The sequence below is a fragment of the Lissotriton vulgaris genome, chromosome 4_1 (genome assembly GCF_964263255.1).
Source record: "Lissotriton vulgaris chromosome 4_1, aLisVul1.2, whole genome shotgun sequence".
NCBI lineage: Eukaryota > Metazoa > Chordata > Amphibia > Caudata > Salamandridae > Lissotriton > Lissotriton vulgaris.
Window position 1 is genome coordinate 165,964,720 of NC_141691.1, and position 15,644 is coordinate 165,980,363.

A 15,644-nucleotide genomic window follows, 5' to 3' on the forward strand; every position below is an offset into this window, starting at 1 on the left:
TTTCTCTTCTTTATACCTCCCACCTAGATGACAGGCAGGGGCCGACTATACCATCTCTAATGGGCCCCACTGGGGAGAGTGAGGCTCATCCCTTCACAGTTAAGGAAGTGGAAAACGTGATAAAATCATTAGTACCGAACAAAGCAGCAGGCCCTGATGGGATACCGGGGGATCTGCTCCGCCTCAATTTCAGAGAATGGGGGAGGCTTATTTCATCCTTACTCAATGCCATCCATAACGGTGCAGCGATTCCAAACTCATGGAAGGGGGCAGAGGTCGTCCCGATCTTCAAAAAGGGGTGTCGGGACGACCCTGCCAACTACCGTCCTATAAGTCTAATTGATTCTACACAGAAGGTTGCAGGAAAGGTGGTTCTTGGGAGAGTGCTGCAGTGGGTTGATGATAATAAAATTCTTTCGGACTACCAAGCAGGATTTAGGACGGGTACAGGGACCATCGAGCAGGCATTGAGATTACTGCTCATATATTGGAAGGTGGTTGTACTAGGCAAAGGCAGTCTTTATCTCGCTTTTATTGACCTAAAGACTGCCTTTGACCTGGTGCCCCGGGATCGTCTGTGGGGGGTATTATCTGAAATGGGGATGCCCGCATATATCTTGTCTTTATTGGTGAGGCTCCATACTGGAAACTTTGCTCAGGTGAGGTGGGGTACCCAGGGCCAGAAGACAGTTAGAATTCCAGTGAATAGGGGCGTCCGCCAGGGATGCGTCCTTGCCCCCACTCTGTTTTCACTTTATGTGAACGGAGTGGTGGAGCATCTTTTGAAAAATCCAGCTGACACACCTTCCCTGGCGGGCAAGCGAATACCAACTCTCATATTCGCTGATGATACCCTCCTCATCTCTAAGTCCCCTGTGGGTTTACAGAGCCTTCTGGATAGCTTCTAGTCATTCTGCACCTGTAGGGGGCTTATAATTAATACTGACAAAACAAAATACCTGGTGATGAACCCCCCAAAAAACCTGGACACCCACCTGTTCTGAATCTTGTGCCTCTAGAAAGGGTTGCGGAATTCGATTACCTAGGTATCCGCTTATCTGACACCATGCAGTGGAACCCTCACCTCCAGAAGATGTTGTTAAGCCACAAAAGGGTAGTGGGGGTATTACTTAAGGAGCAGCGCTCTTCCTCATTCAAACCTATTGCCCCTGTGTTAGATATATATAAGGCAGGAGGAGTTAGCGGAGCCCTCTATGGGGCAGAACTCTGGGGAACCCTTAATATTGATCAGCTATCCAGATCCGAGAATAAATTCTTGAAGGATTTGATGGCCCTCCCTCAGAGTACCCCGACGCTACCTTTGCTACATGATACGGGGTGCCGTTCAATCAAAGACCAGGCACAACTTCGCCTGTTACTACTTTGGGCCCGCCTATGGAGAGTCCCCGAACTAGCCAAATATGCGGATGGGTTGTTGGAAGTATTATGGACGCCTGGATGGTCCAAAATTAGGTGGCTTAAAGACGGTAAATTCTTACTTGGCGAATTGGGGCTCAGGGATGCTTGGGCATCTAGATCTGCTCCCCCTAAAGCTGTCCTTAAGAACATCTATTGGAGTTGGGTATCCAGTATAAAAAGTTCAGACCCCAAACAAAGTAGAGCAAGCACTGAGTTTCTTAGGATCAAGGACGTGCCTTTGCGGGAACCCTATCTTGATATGATTTTAAAACCCACAGATCGGGCTCTGTATTTTAAGTTTAGGGTAGGCATGCTTCCAGTGGGTGAATTGACTGCACGCTGGAAAATTCTGTCTCAAACCTCACCCTTCTGTTTATTTTGTACGTCTAGGGTAGAGTCTGTTGCCCACCTTTTATTTGAATGCCCGGCATATAAATCCCCGAGAACTAGGTGGTTAAAACCATTATGTTGGGGCCTAGGCACCAGACATCATATTGTCGCATTGCGAATTTTGACCCTCGGCCCTTGTATGTGTGTGGCTTATCAACATTTTTAAGATGGGCATGGTCGATCAGATCTAAAAGGCTTAATGAAATTGTTTAATTATGGTCATTTTATTTAGACCTTCTTAATGTATTTTTAATGATATATATATTATTTTAAACTGATCTGCTGAAGCATTTTATATGTTGTGGTTTTTAAGTTGATGTATTATGTATGCTTTTAAAGATATGTCTTATCGAAATAAAGCCTCACTGACTGGCTGAGTGTAATGTCTAGCGCTCTAACTCTGGGGTGAGTAGCACTATATAATAAATAAAAGCGAGAGAGGAGCTTAGAAGAGATAAGGGGTACTATTGAAGGGTGGTACTAGTGAGGGAATCCATTAAAAAGGATGTCATTGTGTGAGTTGGGCGTCACCAACGTTAAAGCCAGCCCTGTGCAAACCAGGCGCAAAGTGTTAGTACATTCGGCCCATAAAGTCAGGATTTTAAGGATTTGAAACTTAACACAATAATTGGGGTGTCATACTAATAACATTGTATTCCCACCCAAGGAAACCTTTTTAGCATTCTTAGAATAACGAAAGATTGAAGAAAAGATAATAAGGTTCTAAACCAATATTTGAAATTTGCATGCTGCCCTTTGATGCCAGTTCATAGCTCAATGTACTACATGAGAAGGATTATAACTTACGAACGTCAAGTAGCAAAAGGATCACTATGACAAAGGCAGTAACCCACTGAGCTATGTACATTAGATGCAATATGTGATCTGGATGTTCCACGTTAGGCTTTGCAGCAGGAACAATACTCCTCTGTACTTCTTTATCATGAGTCAAAACTGTGACTAGGCAAATCACAGATGCATCCACCAAGTGCAGAGTTACTGTACCATTGCTATTATTCCCTGAAAATGCCAGGCCAAAAGTTCTAGGCAGGCTGCTCTTGTCTCACCTCTGCCTATCATGCAAATGGCACCCCTTGAGCTTGGTGCTCAGTGTGGCAGCACATGACGCACACCCTAAACCCGGCACTGTGCGGGGTGTAATTATGTGTTTGGGTCTCAGTGTTAATAGTAAGTTGCACTCCTCCTAGGCTTGAAAAGGGTCTATTTTGTGAGGGTTCTACAACTGATAAATAGATAGGATGTTGTATTCATGTTTCTAAAATTAAGAATGTGTTGTGCTGGCTGCTCAGATTACAGTGCTGCACTGATATTGGCTGACTAGCTTTACAATATTGAATGTTTTTCAGCAATCATTTTGTTTGCAGATTTAACTGCATCCAACCATAATTTAGATCCTCTAAACGCTCAAATAGTACAGTCTACAGAGGAGAAAATGATGTGGACTTGTTCATTTTCAAGCCACACCAGAATCCCAAAGGTCTCAAACTGCTTAGAGGCAGAAGAATGGCTCCAATTGCCTTATTGGTTCATGATCCAAGGCCCATATTTTTGCAGGTTGGATTATGTATAACATACGTTTCCACGGAATCTCGTTTATTTGCAATAGCGTTTAAAAATTTAAATTTGATGTAGTGTAATGTTATTCTTATGTCGTTCTCTTCTCGTGCTTATTGTTCTTATCTCGTGAGCACATGTATGAGCGCATGCACAGAATGTACACATGTATTCTTTTGAATGTAGGGCGCCTTCAGAAGCCAGGCGTCCGTTGTGTATGTTCAGTTGCTGCTTGGACTCCTGGCTGATGAGGCGCTCCTCCTGTGATTGGAAACCTACTAATAAACCTCTTTTTGAATATAATCCTTCTCTGGGATCTTATTAAGACTACTTGTCTTCTACATATTGGCGACGATCGGGATTGTTTCCATCACCGACCCACGCAAAGGGATTTTCTTCTTTTGACTTTTGACGGATTTTACATTTTTTTTTTGGATCTAAAAAAAATCTTTCCCGTCAAATTTGGATTTGGATGAGCGATTCTATGCTCATTTCAGACACGAAGTGGATTGTTTTGTCGAGATTTATGCTTTGGAGGAGCGGATTTGAATTTCGTTCTCGACACTTCCGATCCTGAGAAACTATTTGTTGTTCGACCGACCTTGTGCCGATGATTTTGGTCGGAACCTAAAGACTCAGTCTGGATTGTCATTTCATCCTTTGAAAGAAAAGAAAGAAAGTCCGACGATGCCCGCATTTTAAATTGCGCGCTTACCGGTCTCCTTGGAACGCCGGCATCGCGTCTTCAGAACTCCGGCATCGCATCTTCTTCACGCGAAGGCGGAACTCGAAGCTGGGCTTCGCTTGGAATTCTGGGATACTCACGACACGTCACGCTTCTTGGAATACTCACGACGCTACGCACTACGTACGGCGGCCATTTTGGTGAAGTTTGAAGCTTCAACCATGGTTCAATACTGCGTGTGGCGCTTTACCGACGATTCACACGTCTTTCTTTATTAACTGCGTGTGACTTCCTCGGCGATTCACACGCCTCACAGTCAAGTGTTAACAGTTGTATCTGGAAGCTGTATTTGGAACTATTAACGAAGCCTTTTCTTTTCAGCAAAACGTGTGATGATACAGGTTTTACTTTTTACTTTTGTGAAATAAGTTTTGCATTTTTGTTTATTTGCTAATTCTAATATTGCTCCTGTATTTTATTTTCTGAACATTTACTGTTTATTATTTATAACATGTCTTCAGTTAGGGAAGTCACTCAACCTCCTCCTTTCCTGGAAAAGCCTGGAAAACCTACATTGTTATGGTCTGAGTGGTTTGGCTTATTTGAAAATCACATTGCAATTGATGCATCTGACTATTCTCCTCCTAGGAAGTTTTCTCTTCTCTTTGGCAGTCTTGGGTTAGCTGCTCAGCGCATTTTTAAGAGTCTGGTACCCATTCCACCTCCAGCCGCTCATTCTGGGGATAGTGAGTGGAATGTTTATATAGAGGCTATCGCCAGATTAAAAAATCAGTTTGAGGAATCTCCTAATATCATGTTGGAGAGACACAAATTTTATAAAAGAAAGCAAAAGGAGGATGAAAAAATTGACGAATATATTTCTGCATTAAGGGTGTTAGCGATTACCTGTGATTTTGGCCCTTTGCTAGATAATTATATTCGGGACCAATTCGTGTTCAATTGTTCCTCTACCAAGGTTAAAGAAAGAATCCTCAGTTGTAAGAATCCATCGTTATCTGAAGTTATTGACCTTAGCCTTAGTATTGAAAGATCAATAACTTCTACCAAAGCGATGTCAGTTGATACTTCCGCTAAAGTTAATTTTATTTCGGACGAAACATCTGAGGAAGGTCTATATGCTATTTCTAGTAAAGAAAATAAGGAGAAATGGCAAAGTAAAACAAATGGTAACCTGAATAAACAAAATTTTTGTTTTAGATGTGGATCCAAATTTCACATTGGGAATTTTAAGGGGTGTCCTGCCATGAATAAACGCTGTGTTTTGTGCAAAAAAGTGGGACATTTTCAAAAGGTTTGCAGGTTCCAAAAGAAATCTGTTAAAGTCAACTATGTGGATATGGATGAATGTTGTGACAACTTTGATAATCTGATGTTAATGGTGGAGTGTGAGGATTCCGAACCTATTAAAGGGCCTTTATGTGAAGCCATAATTGACAATGTTAAGTTACAAGTAATGGCCGACTCTGGAGCTCCTATTACTATCCTCAGGGACTCTACATTTTTTGATAAATGGGGAAATGATATGAAATTAAACCAATCAGATGTCAACTCGAAAGCTTTCGGGGAGAAAGATATTGACATGTTAGGCTTCTTCTTAGCAAACGTTCAAGTCCTAGGTAGGTCCATTGTTACAAAGGTCTATGTGGCAATTAAAGGGAAAGATATTGTAGGTTGGAAGGACCTTGCTAAGATGGGCTTATATCTTGTCCCGGGTGATGAGAATCCAATTAAGGTGCGAGAGTTCCCTATCTGTTTTGTAGAGGATGCTAAAATTGATAGAGCTGATCTTTTAAATGAGTTTAAAAATGTGTTTAGCAACAAAATTGGCCTGGTGAAGGGGGCGGAGCACAAGATTAGACTTATTCCGGGAGCATCTCCTGTTTTTCATAAGGTTCGCCCTGTTCCGCTTAGCGTCAGGGCTGAACTTAAAAAGATGCTTGAGGATTTGGTTAAAGACAAAATTATAGAACCTTCAGAATCTTCTCAATGGGTTGCGCCCATCGTCGTAGCACGCAAGAAAAATAATGAGATCAGGCTATGTGCGGACCTCAGGGGTCTCAATAAAAACATTAAAATTGACTGTCATCCCCTTCCTAAAATTCAAGAGCTGTTGGCAAATCTAGGTGGAGCTAAATGGTTTTCATTGTTGGACTTAAAGTCCGCTTACCATCAGATTCCCTTGTCTAAAGATTCTCAAGAGTTAACAACCTTTGTTACACCATTCGGAGCTTTTAAGTTTCTGAGACTTCCATTTGGGCTAGCTTCAGCAGCTAGCGTTTTTCAAAGGTTAATGGACTCTTTGTTTGGGGATCTGGTGGGGGTACAAGCATATTTGGATGACATTTTGATTTTTGCAAAGACGATGGATGAACATAATATCCTTTTGAAAAAAGTTTTGTCCATTCTGGGAGGTAAAGGTATGACCGTCAGAGAGGACAAATGCAAGTTTGGGGTGTCCGAATTGGAGTACTTGGGTCATTCAATTTCAGAATCTGGCATTAGACCTACATTTTCGGTGGTTAGGGCTCTGATGGAAGCTAAACCGCCAAGTGATAAAGATGCTCTGCGTTCATTTTTGGGACTGGCAGAGTACTATGCCAGGTTCGTGGAAGGTTATGCTCAGGTGGTGGAACCACTGCGGTTACTCCTTAAAAAAGGTCAAAGATTTGTTTGGACCAAGGATTTAGATGAGACTTTTGCTAAAGTCAAGGACTTGATTGTTTCTGCACGTTCCCTTCAGGCATTTAGGGACGATTCCATGTGCATTATTGCGGTAGATGCAAGTATGAAAGTCCTTGGAGCTGTGTTATGTCAACAGGTAGAGGGCAAAGAACACACTGTAGCCTTTGCCTCTAGATCTTTGAAAGATTTTGAAAAACACTACAGCACAATTGAGAGGGAGGCGTTGGCCTGTGTGTGGGCGGCTCAAAAGTTTAAGATGTACATCTGGGGCCGCAAGTTTGTGATTCTATCTGATCATAAACCCCTTTCATTTATTTTTAGCAAAGTTTCTGGTACTAATAGTCTTTCTCCTAGGCTGACTAGACTGGTCTCTAAACTTCAGGAATTCAACTTTGAGTTAAGGCACATTGCTGGGGGGAAAAACTTCAGAGCAGATTGCTTGTCCAGGATGTTGATGGACAAAGATGATGAGGATGACATGGTGGAGGAAGACGTGGAGTGTGTGTCAGTGGTGGACGCTGTTGAGGAATGGAATTCGGTTGTGTCTGAAAATGATTGGAAGGAGGCTAGTGAAAAGGATGGTATTTTGTCCCAAGCTTTGAAGTTTTCTGCTAATGTTTGGCCAGAGGTTAGAAACCTATCTGGGGATTTAAGGAATTTTGCTCAGGTGGCAGAGGAACTTTCAGTCAAGGATGGAGTTTTGTTGAGAGGCGATAAATTCGTTCCTCCCAGTGGGTTAAGAAACACTATTGTCAAGTTAGCCCATGAGGGTCACCTTGGTGTGACCAAGACTTGTATGAGAATCAAAGCTCATTATTGGTGGCCGGGTATTGATTCCCAGTTAAGAGCAACTGTTGACAATTGTGAGGAATGTTTGTTGTCTGATAAGCATTGGAATACTCATCAGACCCCATTACAACCTTCTCAATTTCCGGGGATGGCTTGGGAGAAGGTTGCTTTAGATTTCTCCGGTCCGTATAAAGTACTTCCTGAAGGGAAGAGATACCTTATTTTAGCAATTGATTATTTCTCGAAGTGGATGTATTATAGATTTGTAGAGGCTCCGGATTCAGATAATACTATTTCTTTTCTGGAAAGATTGTTTCTTTTGGAAGGAGCCCCTCGAGTCTTAGTGACCGACAATGGGACCCACTTTGTCTCAGACAAAATGTGTAAATTTTTGAAAATCCACGATGTAAAGCAGCTGAAAGTGGCGCTTTATTCGCCCTCTTCCAATGGACTGGTAGAGCGTGGTAATAAGGTTTTGAAAGAAGGAATTCAAACGGCCCTAGCTTCTGGTGTGGATGTTTTTAAGTTTTTGGAAAAGAAAATTTGGAATTATAATGTCTCTCCTCATTGTACGACTCAAGTGTCCCCTTTTCAATTGTTGCGGGGTAGGGAACTACATTCTCCCTTGTTTCCTGCTTGGTTAAGGAAGGTGGAGGGCAAACAATTTTCTTCAATTAGGGATAACATTGACTTTATGGTTAAACAGAAGCAGGCAGTAATGAAAGAGAATTTTGACAGGGCGAAAAACGTGAAGGACGTTTAAATGTTTGTGGGGGATTGGGTTATGATCAAAAAACCCTATAAAGTTACGAAAGGTTTGTCTATGTTTTCAAGTCCAGTTCAAATTCTTAAAGTCAGCAAGAATGCTGTTTTTCTGGGGGACAAAGGCTGGTGGAACGTGAGATAATTGGCAAAGTTGACTGCGGACCAAGCAGCCCTTATTTCTAGGAGGAAAAATGTATCTACTCAGGAGGGATGTGATTGGTCATATTGGTTACAACCAAATGTGGTTCAATCAAATGTTGGTTTAGATCCTACTTCACTTACTTCCTCTAAAGATTCCTCTCCTGCGCAAGGTTCTGTAGTTACCCCTGCAATCCCATCTTGTAGTCGCAGTGGTCGTATCAGAAAACCCCCTGCAAGATATAACGAATTTATTTCCTTTTAAGTTATTTTATTATTACTCTTTCTCTGTATTTTTTGCATAAGGGGGAAGGTGATGTAGTGTAATGTTATTCTTATGTCGTTCTCTTCTCGTGTTTATTGTTCTTATCTCGTGAGCACATGTATGAGCACATGCACAGAATGTACACATGTATTCTTTTGAATGTAGGGCGCCTTCAGAAGCCAGGCGTCCGTTGTGTATGTTCAGTTGCTGCTTGGACTCCTGGCTGATGAGGCGCTCCTCCTGTGATTGGAAACCTACTAATAAACCTCTTTTGGAATATAATCCTTCTCTGGGATCTTATTAAGACTACTTGTCTTCTACATTAACCTAGCAAAATGCATCTACGGCACTCAGGGACACAGCAGGGATATATGTACTATTTACTGTTTGACTGGTAAATAATTTTCCAAACTTATATGTACAATATCCCAGTTCAAACTGGATTGAATTGCATTCCAACCTGCCTTATTAATACTTTTGAGAGTAGACAGTAGTCCCATGGATCATTGCTTACTCCCAAGCAAACCTTTTTCAATTCACCAAGGACCCCTTCCATTTCGAAAATTGGTTACCACCCCAACTTGGGGGTTGCAAAAATGTCAACGTTGTAACAAGAGTTTGGTTCCAAAACATTGATACATATGATACCTATTCAGCGTTTGGAAGGGACGCCTACAACACGCCGATCCCATACAGGGCCAGACTGGCCGTGGCAGACAGCGGCTGTTTTACCAGGAGGCTGGAAGGGTGGGGGACGGTTTTGCAATAGTGGGGGACGGTTTTACAATAGTGAGGGACTGTGTTGTGTTACTGGGGGCCGGTCTGGTTTCCGGTAACAAAATAAAAAATGTGCTTATTGTAACATTGACATAGCTGTCAAAAAGGAGTCTGACATTTCAATAGAGTTTTGTAAATATTCCTAAGAAAGCCATCAACTTCTGATGACCACCCCCCTTTTTAAAGCCCCTGTCAGCCACCTTTTGTAAGGTGATTGGACCATAAGGTATACCTCTATCCCTACAATATCAAGTGACTGAAAATAGCTATTGATATATTACTTTACATCTCCGTTTGTCCATAAAACTGTGCAGTCATAGGCGAATATTTAATTTGTTTCCTTTATGCTAACAATGAAAGTTTTCCACACTTTAGTCTCTGCTCCCTGAAAGCTAACCACTACATATTCTCTTTGCATATGAGCCTATCTTTTTTATTTTTATATTTTCAATTTGTTTTAAGAGAGGTGAGTTTTTGACTCACATTTATGCGTCATTTCTAAAAATTGAAGTTGATTGTCCAGTGTGGTCAAACTTTTAGTTTTACTTTTAGGATGGATGTTCTAATCTTGCTGCTGCCTCTTCTGAGTTTCTGACTGTAAAGGCAATTATAATAACAAGCACAAACACCTAACATTTTGCTTTCAGTAGACAATGACCATGTATAAATTGCATCCAATGTAAATGTTCAATACTGGAGAAAGAACAGCACTCTAGGATTTTACTACTTCTGAACCTATTTGTGTCATGTATATACTGGGTATACAGACAAAATATAGAGTACAAAATATCGAATTGCACAAATATCGACTTCAAAATATAGAATGGACAAAATATCGAATGGACAGAATATAGTCATCAAAAATATCGTTTTTTGGGTAAGTAATGTAATATCGATTTTCATAAATATAGAAAGTCAAAATATCGAAGTATATAATATAGGTTATTAAAATTATTGAATTTTTAATAATAAAGAATTTTTAAAGTGTTTTGATTGTTAGTATATGTGTTAAAAGTGTATAATTTTTTGTAATTTATTTTAAGTAATAATTTTATGTTATTTAATTTTTGCGTAATTTAATTCTGTAGCGGGTTGTGGGGTTATAGGGGAATTGGTTGTGAAGTAATTTAATCATAATTAATTAAATATGTTAATTTATTTATTGTTTTTTATTTCGAATACATTGTTAATTAATTTTTAATTGGCAATTAATTAATTCTTAATTGGTAATTCATTTTTATTAATTGATTCATTGATAATTATGTGAATTTTATTAATTTATTTTCTGTAGCGGGTTGTGGGTTTATAGGGGAATAGGGTGGCAAGTAATTTAATTATAATTAATTAAATATGTTAATGTATTGGTATTTATTTTGAATAAATTGTTAATTATTTTTAATTGGTAATGAATTAATTCTTAATTGGTGATTACTTTTTATTAATGGACTAATTGATAACTAAGTGAATTAAATGTATTTATTTTCCGTAGCGGGTTGTGGGTTTATAGGTGAATGGGTGGAAGTTATTTAATTGTAATTAATGAAATGTTTTTATTTATTTGTTGGTATTTATTTTGAATTAACTGGTAATTACATTTTATTTTTTAATGAATTAATTGTAAATTGGTAATTAATTTATATTAATAGTTAATCAATTTTAATAATAATATATTTATTAAATTGATTAATTATTATATTGTATTAAATTGGTATTTAATTTTAATTAATGTTTTATTGGTATTGATATTTAATTTATATGTATTAATATATTAAATATTTACTTTCTCTACTGTTAAGCTCACTAGAGTGGGAATAGTAATTTTTACCCCTTCGTTACCCAACGCTTACCCTGGGAGTGGGAATAGTACATTTTACCCCTACGCTATCCAACGCTTTCCTTACTCTTGCACCCTCTGGAGTGGGAATAGTAATTTTTACCCCTACACTATCCAACGCTTTCTCTACTGTTGCACCCTCTGGAGTGGGAATAGTAATTTTTACCCCTACGCTATCCAACTCATTCCTTACTGTTGCACCCTCTGGAGTGGGAATATTAATTTTACCCCTACGCTATCCAACGCTTTCCTTACTGTTGCACCCTTTTGAGCGGGAATAGTAATTTTTACCCCTATGCTATCCAACGCTTTCCCTACTGTTGCACCCTCTGGAGTGGGAATAGTAATTTTTACCCCTACGCTATCCAATGCTTTCCCTACTGTTGCACCCTCTGGAGTGGGAATAGCACATTTTACCCCTACGCTATCCAACGCTTTCCCTACTGTTGCACTCTGTGGAGTGGGAATAGTAATTTTTACCTCTACGCTATTCAACGCTTTCCCTACTGTTGCACCCTCTGGAATGGGAATAGTAAATTTTACCCCTACGCTATCCAACGCTTTCCCTACTGTTGCACTCACTGGAGTGGGAAGAGTAATTTTTACCCCTACGCTATCCAACTCATTCCTTACTGTTGCACCCTCTGGAGTGGGAATATTAATTTTACCCCTACGCTATCCAACACTTTCCCTACTGTTGCACCCTTTTGAGTGGGAATAGTAATTTTTACCCCTACACTATCCAACGGTTTCCCTACTGTTGCACCCTCTGGAGTGGGAATAATAATTTTTACCCCTACGCTATCCAATGCTTTCCCTACTGTTGCACCCTCTAGAGTGGGAATAGTAATTTTTACCCCTACGCTATCCAACTCGTTCCCTACTGTTGCACTCTCTGGAGTGGGAATAGTAAGTTTTACCCCTACGCTAGCCAACGCTTTCCCTACTGTTGTACTCTCTGGAGTGGGAATAGTAATTTTTAACCCTACATTATCCAATGTTTACCCTACTGTTGCAGTTGTTGGAGTGGTAATAGTAAATTTTAACCGCTTGCTATGCTACAGTAAAAATATTGTATATTTTTAATTAATATTAAGTTAATATATATATGTGTTAACAAATCAAGTTGTATTTCTAAGTATGTTTTAATTAATTATAGTTATTATTTAATTAATCTTACATTATTTTTAAGTTATTTTAATAAATTCGATATTTTGTATTAAGTATATATATGTATTCGATATTTTTGATTCGATATTTTTGTACTTACCTGTTTGTAGATAGGATTTTTGTCTTTCTATATTTTTACTTCGATATTTTTTTTCGTCTATATTTTTGTAATCGATATTGTTTTCAGTGATCCGCCATGTTTGTATTTTGTATGCAGTATTTCATACAACAAATTACACATGGTGTTGATTGTTCTAAGAGACTGCATTCAAAGAGACTATATAAGTTACCAGCAAACTTACACATTTGGTATTAATGAATAGTTTAAATATTTTGCCTTCGTGTTATGGATTCTTCTGCACTGCAAGTGTCAAGTCTTTGGATCATAAATTTACCTGGAAAGGGCCACAGTGACACTATTGTCCTTGAGAGTAGCCGGTAGTGTTGGGCGTCCCCACCAGAGTGGTTATCTGTTAATGGCTGTTGTTTTGAGAAATCTCCGGAGACTGTAAATGATTTAAAAACTCTTTAAGTTGCAGTTAGTAAACATGGAGATGGGTTATTATAGAGCGAACTATGTTTCTCCTCTGAGGTATATGTTTTGATGTGTTAGACTTGAGTTTACGAAGGTCACAGGAGTGTAAAAACTTTCTGATATCACCAAATGTATGTCACATGTCAGACTGAGTTATGTTAATTAGCAAACGTTATGTTTCATCAGTGGAAGCAGGGGATCACAGTTGGAGGGAAATTTTGGTGATAGGTCCACTCAGACTACTCAGACTACTAAAACGCCTGTATCTAAAAATGAGAAAATACAGGGGGACCCTGTAATCTGCAGGGAACCAGGTATAAACATAGAAGAAAACAATGTTCTGTACGGGGATTAAGTAAAAGTAAATTTAGTAGCTACTACCTATTAGAGTCTCTGGTAGACATTGCACAGTTAATGAAAATCAAATTTTATCTGGCCTGCACTGTACTGTTTCTTCATATGTGTGTTTTATTTATAAATTGTTCTTGGCTTTGTAACACAGTTTAATCCTTTGGGTGATGTTTTCTTCTGTAGTAAACATAGAGATTATCAGTGTGATTCAACTGTGCAGGCGGTGCAGAGAGAGAGTGAATATGTACGGAAGGAATTCAAATATATATACAATTTACATCAACAGGACATGAGTATGATCAGTCAATAACTGACAGGTCTGTGTACAAAGTTGGTAAGAAATTGTAGAACGAGGAAAGAATCAGATAGGTTCCTACAATCTTCACAGTTTTTACTTCATATGCCCTCTGCTGCCAATATGACGTGGGGCGGGGGTGGGAGGGAAGGGTGAGTGCGGGGGGAAAAAAATAATAAATGACTTACCTTTCACTGCCGACTGCTACAAACTTCTGCTACCACGCAGTGCGTCGCTGCTCTTTTGCTCCCGGCACTGCAGTTCCCATGAGCACCGACTCCCTATGCACTCCCAGCGCTTCTCTCATGCTACTACTCCCAGCATGAGAGAAGCACTGGGATTGTGCGGTGCGGGTAAATTTCAGTCTTCAGCAGGTACTGGATCATGTGCCCCTGAGCACTGCGGATATCGCCTACCCCGGGACTTCTTCTCTGACCTCTTTCAGTTTCTAGCGCCAAGAAACCGCTGGTGTACGTGCGCTGTACAAATAATTTTAAATAGAAATAGAAACAGTCTGGAGATATCCAAGTGTGCATGTTGGTTTGGCCATCCTAAGGCTGCCGTCCAAACTCTCATGCGCACTTTCAGTGCCTACCACTCCTCCTCCTCTGCTGCTAGCGTTGCCTCGTGGCCCTAGCCCTGCCCTAGACTATGTGACTCTGTAAGTGAAAAATAAAATGACAATTGTAATTTTATTTTTCTTCTGTCTTCTGCATTTCAGCAGTGGGCCACCACCCTTGCATATGCCAGAAATTGAACAAGGTCATCATAGGGACAGATATTCAACAATTATTCAGAATTGCTACCATCATTTCAAACAGTTAAAAAAAAAATGAAAAAGTGTTACCAGGCACTGTTAACACAAAGGTCAAAGACAGTAATCAGGGCAATATATTTTAGTTTTAGGAAAAAAAGAAGAAATTGCCAAGTTGGTTTATTTTAATTATTGGAGGTGAAGTATCTGGTGCAGTTCAGCACAGAAAGCATGTCTGCATATGTAGAGTGCAGTGTATGTAATTTCAATAATAGTTGCATACAATATTTTTTGGGGCTCTGATTAATGTTTTCTTATGTCTTTCTTTTCTCTTTCACGTAGGTATTGATCCAGCTTTTGCACTGATGGGCTCTCTATGCGTACTTTTAGCCATTGGTTCATTTAATGGACTTGTGTATGCTATAAGGTATGATTTTTTATCTATCATTGATCTGTGTTGAAAATGATTACTTGTATTCCAGTTAGATTTTTATGACAGAACCACTCCCATACTAGCTCACGACATAGGAGGAAGAATAGTCCAAAGTACAGGTTTTATGGTGTTTATTAAGAAAAGACTAATTAGGTCTTGCCTGAGCCAGCGTACATGCACTGCTCTGCGAGGCTTCTAGTAAGGACTTTCAACTCAGACCACAAGCTCATGCGTGTGCTTATTTTTTTTTGCTCACACACTATTGGCCTTTGCGTGCATCTTTCTAAGAAAGATAGCATGCAATTGGCCAAAGGCGGGTGCATGTCCCGCCTTCTCTCACCCTGGCCTAGGGAGCTCGGAAGCGAGCAGCAGCGCGGCCGGGTTCCATCTGCATACCTCACATTCCTTGCAGTGCGCCCGCACCGCACTTGTTTTTCTATTCAGCTGTGCCAGAGTATTAGTCTCTATCTTTCAGATGTTCTGATTTAAGATGACAAGGGGGCAATAGTGCATTAAAATAGCTCGGTAGGGGGGCGTGGCCAACTACATGGTCGAGTGAGTCGCACGGCGCTGCAGCTCCGATGAGCCGAATTGATCCGTCGCTCTTTCACCCATCCAGCCGCCCGAAAAGTCCCCCGGAGGTGTGGAGGGAAGGTAGCAGACCTCGGCGGCTGCCTTGGAGAACTCCCGGAGGCCGGGGAGAGGCAGAGAAATAACGGGAAAAGTTTCGGCGCCCAGGGCCGGACCCAGATGCAAGATGGCGGCG

General features: G+C 40.2%; 1 protein-coding gene across 2 annotated transcripts in view; it reads left to right on the forward strand.

Annotated features, from left to right (window-relative positions):
• Positions 1-15,644, forward strand: part of GUCY2F (guanylate cyclase 2F, retinal) — a 289,968-nt gene that overhangs the window by 59,327 nt on the left and 214,997 nt on the right. For both annotated transcript variants that reach the window (XM_086966735.1, XM_086966736.1), the window contains exon 4: positions 14,788-14,872. In XM_086966735.1, coding sequence (XP_086822861.1) covers positions 14,788-14,872 — 85 coding nt within the window. The remainder of the gene's footprint in view (positions 1-14,787; positions 14,873-15,644) is intronic.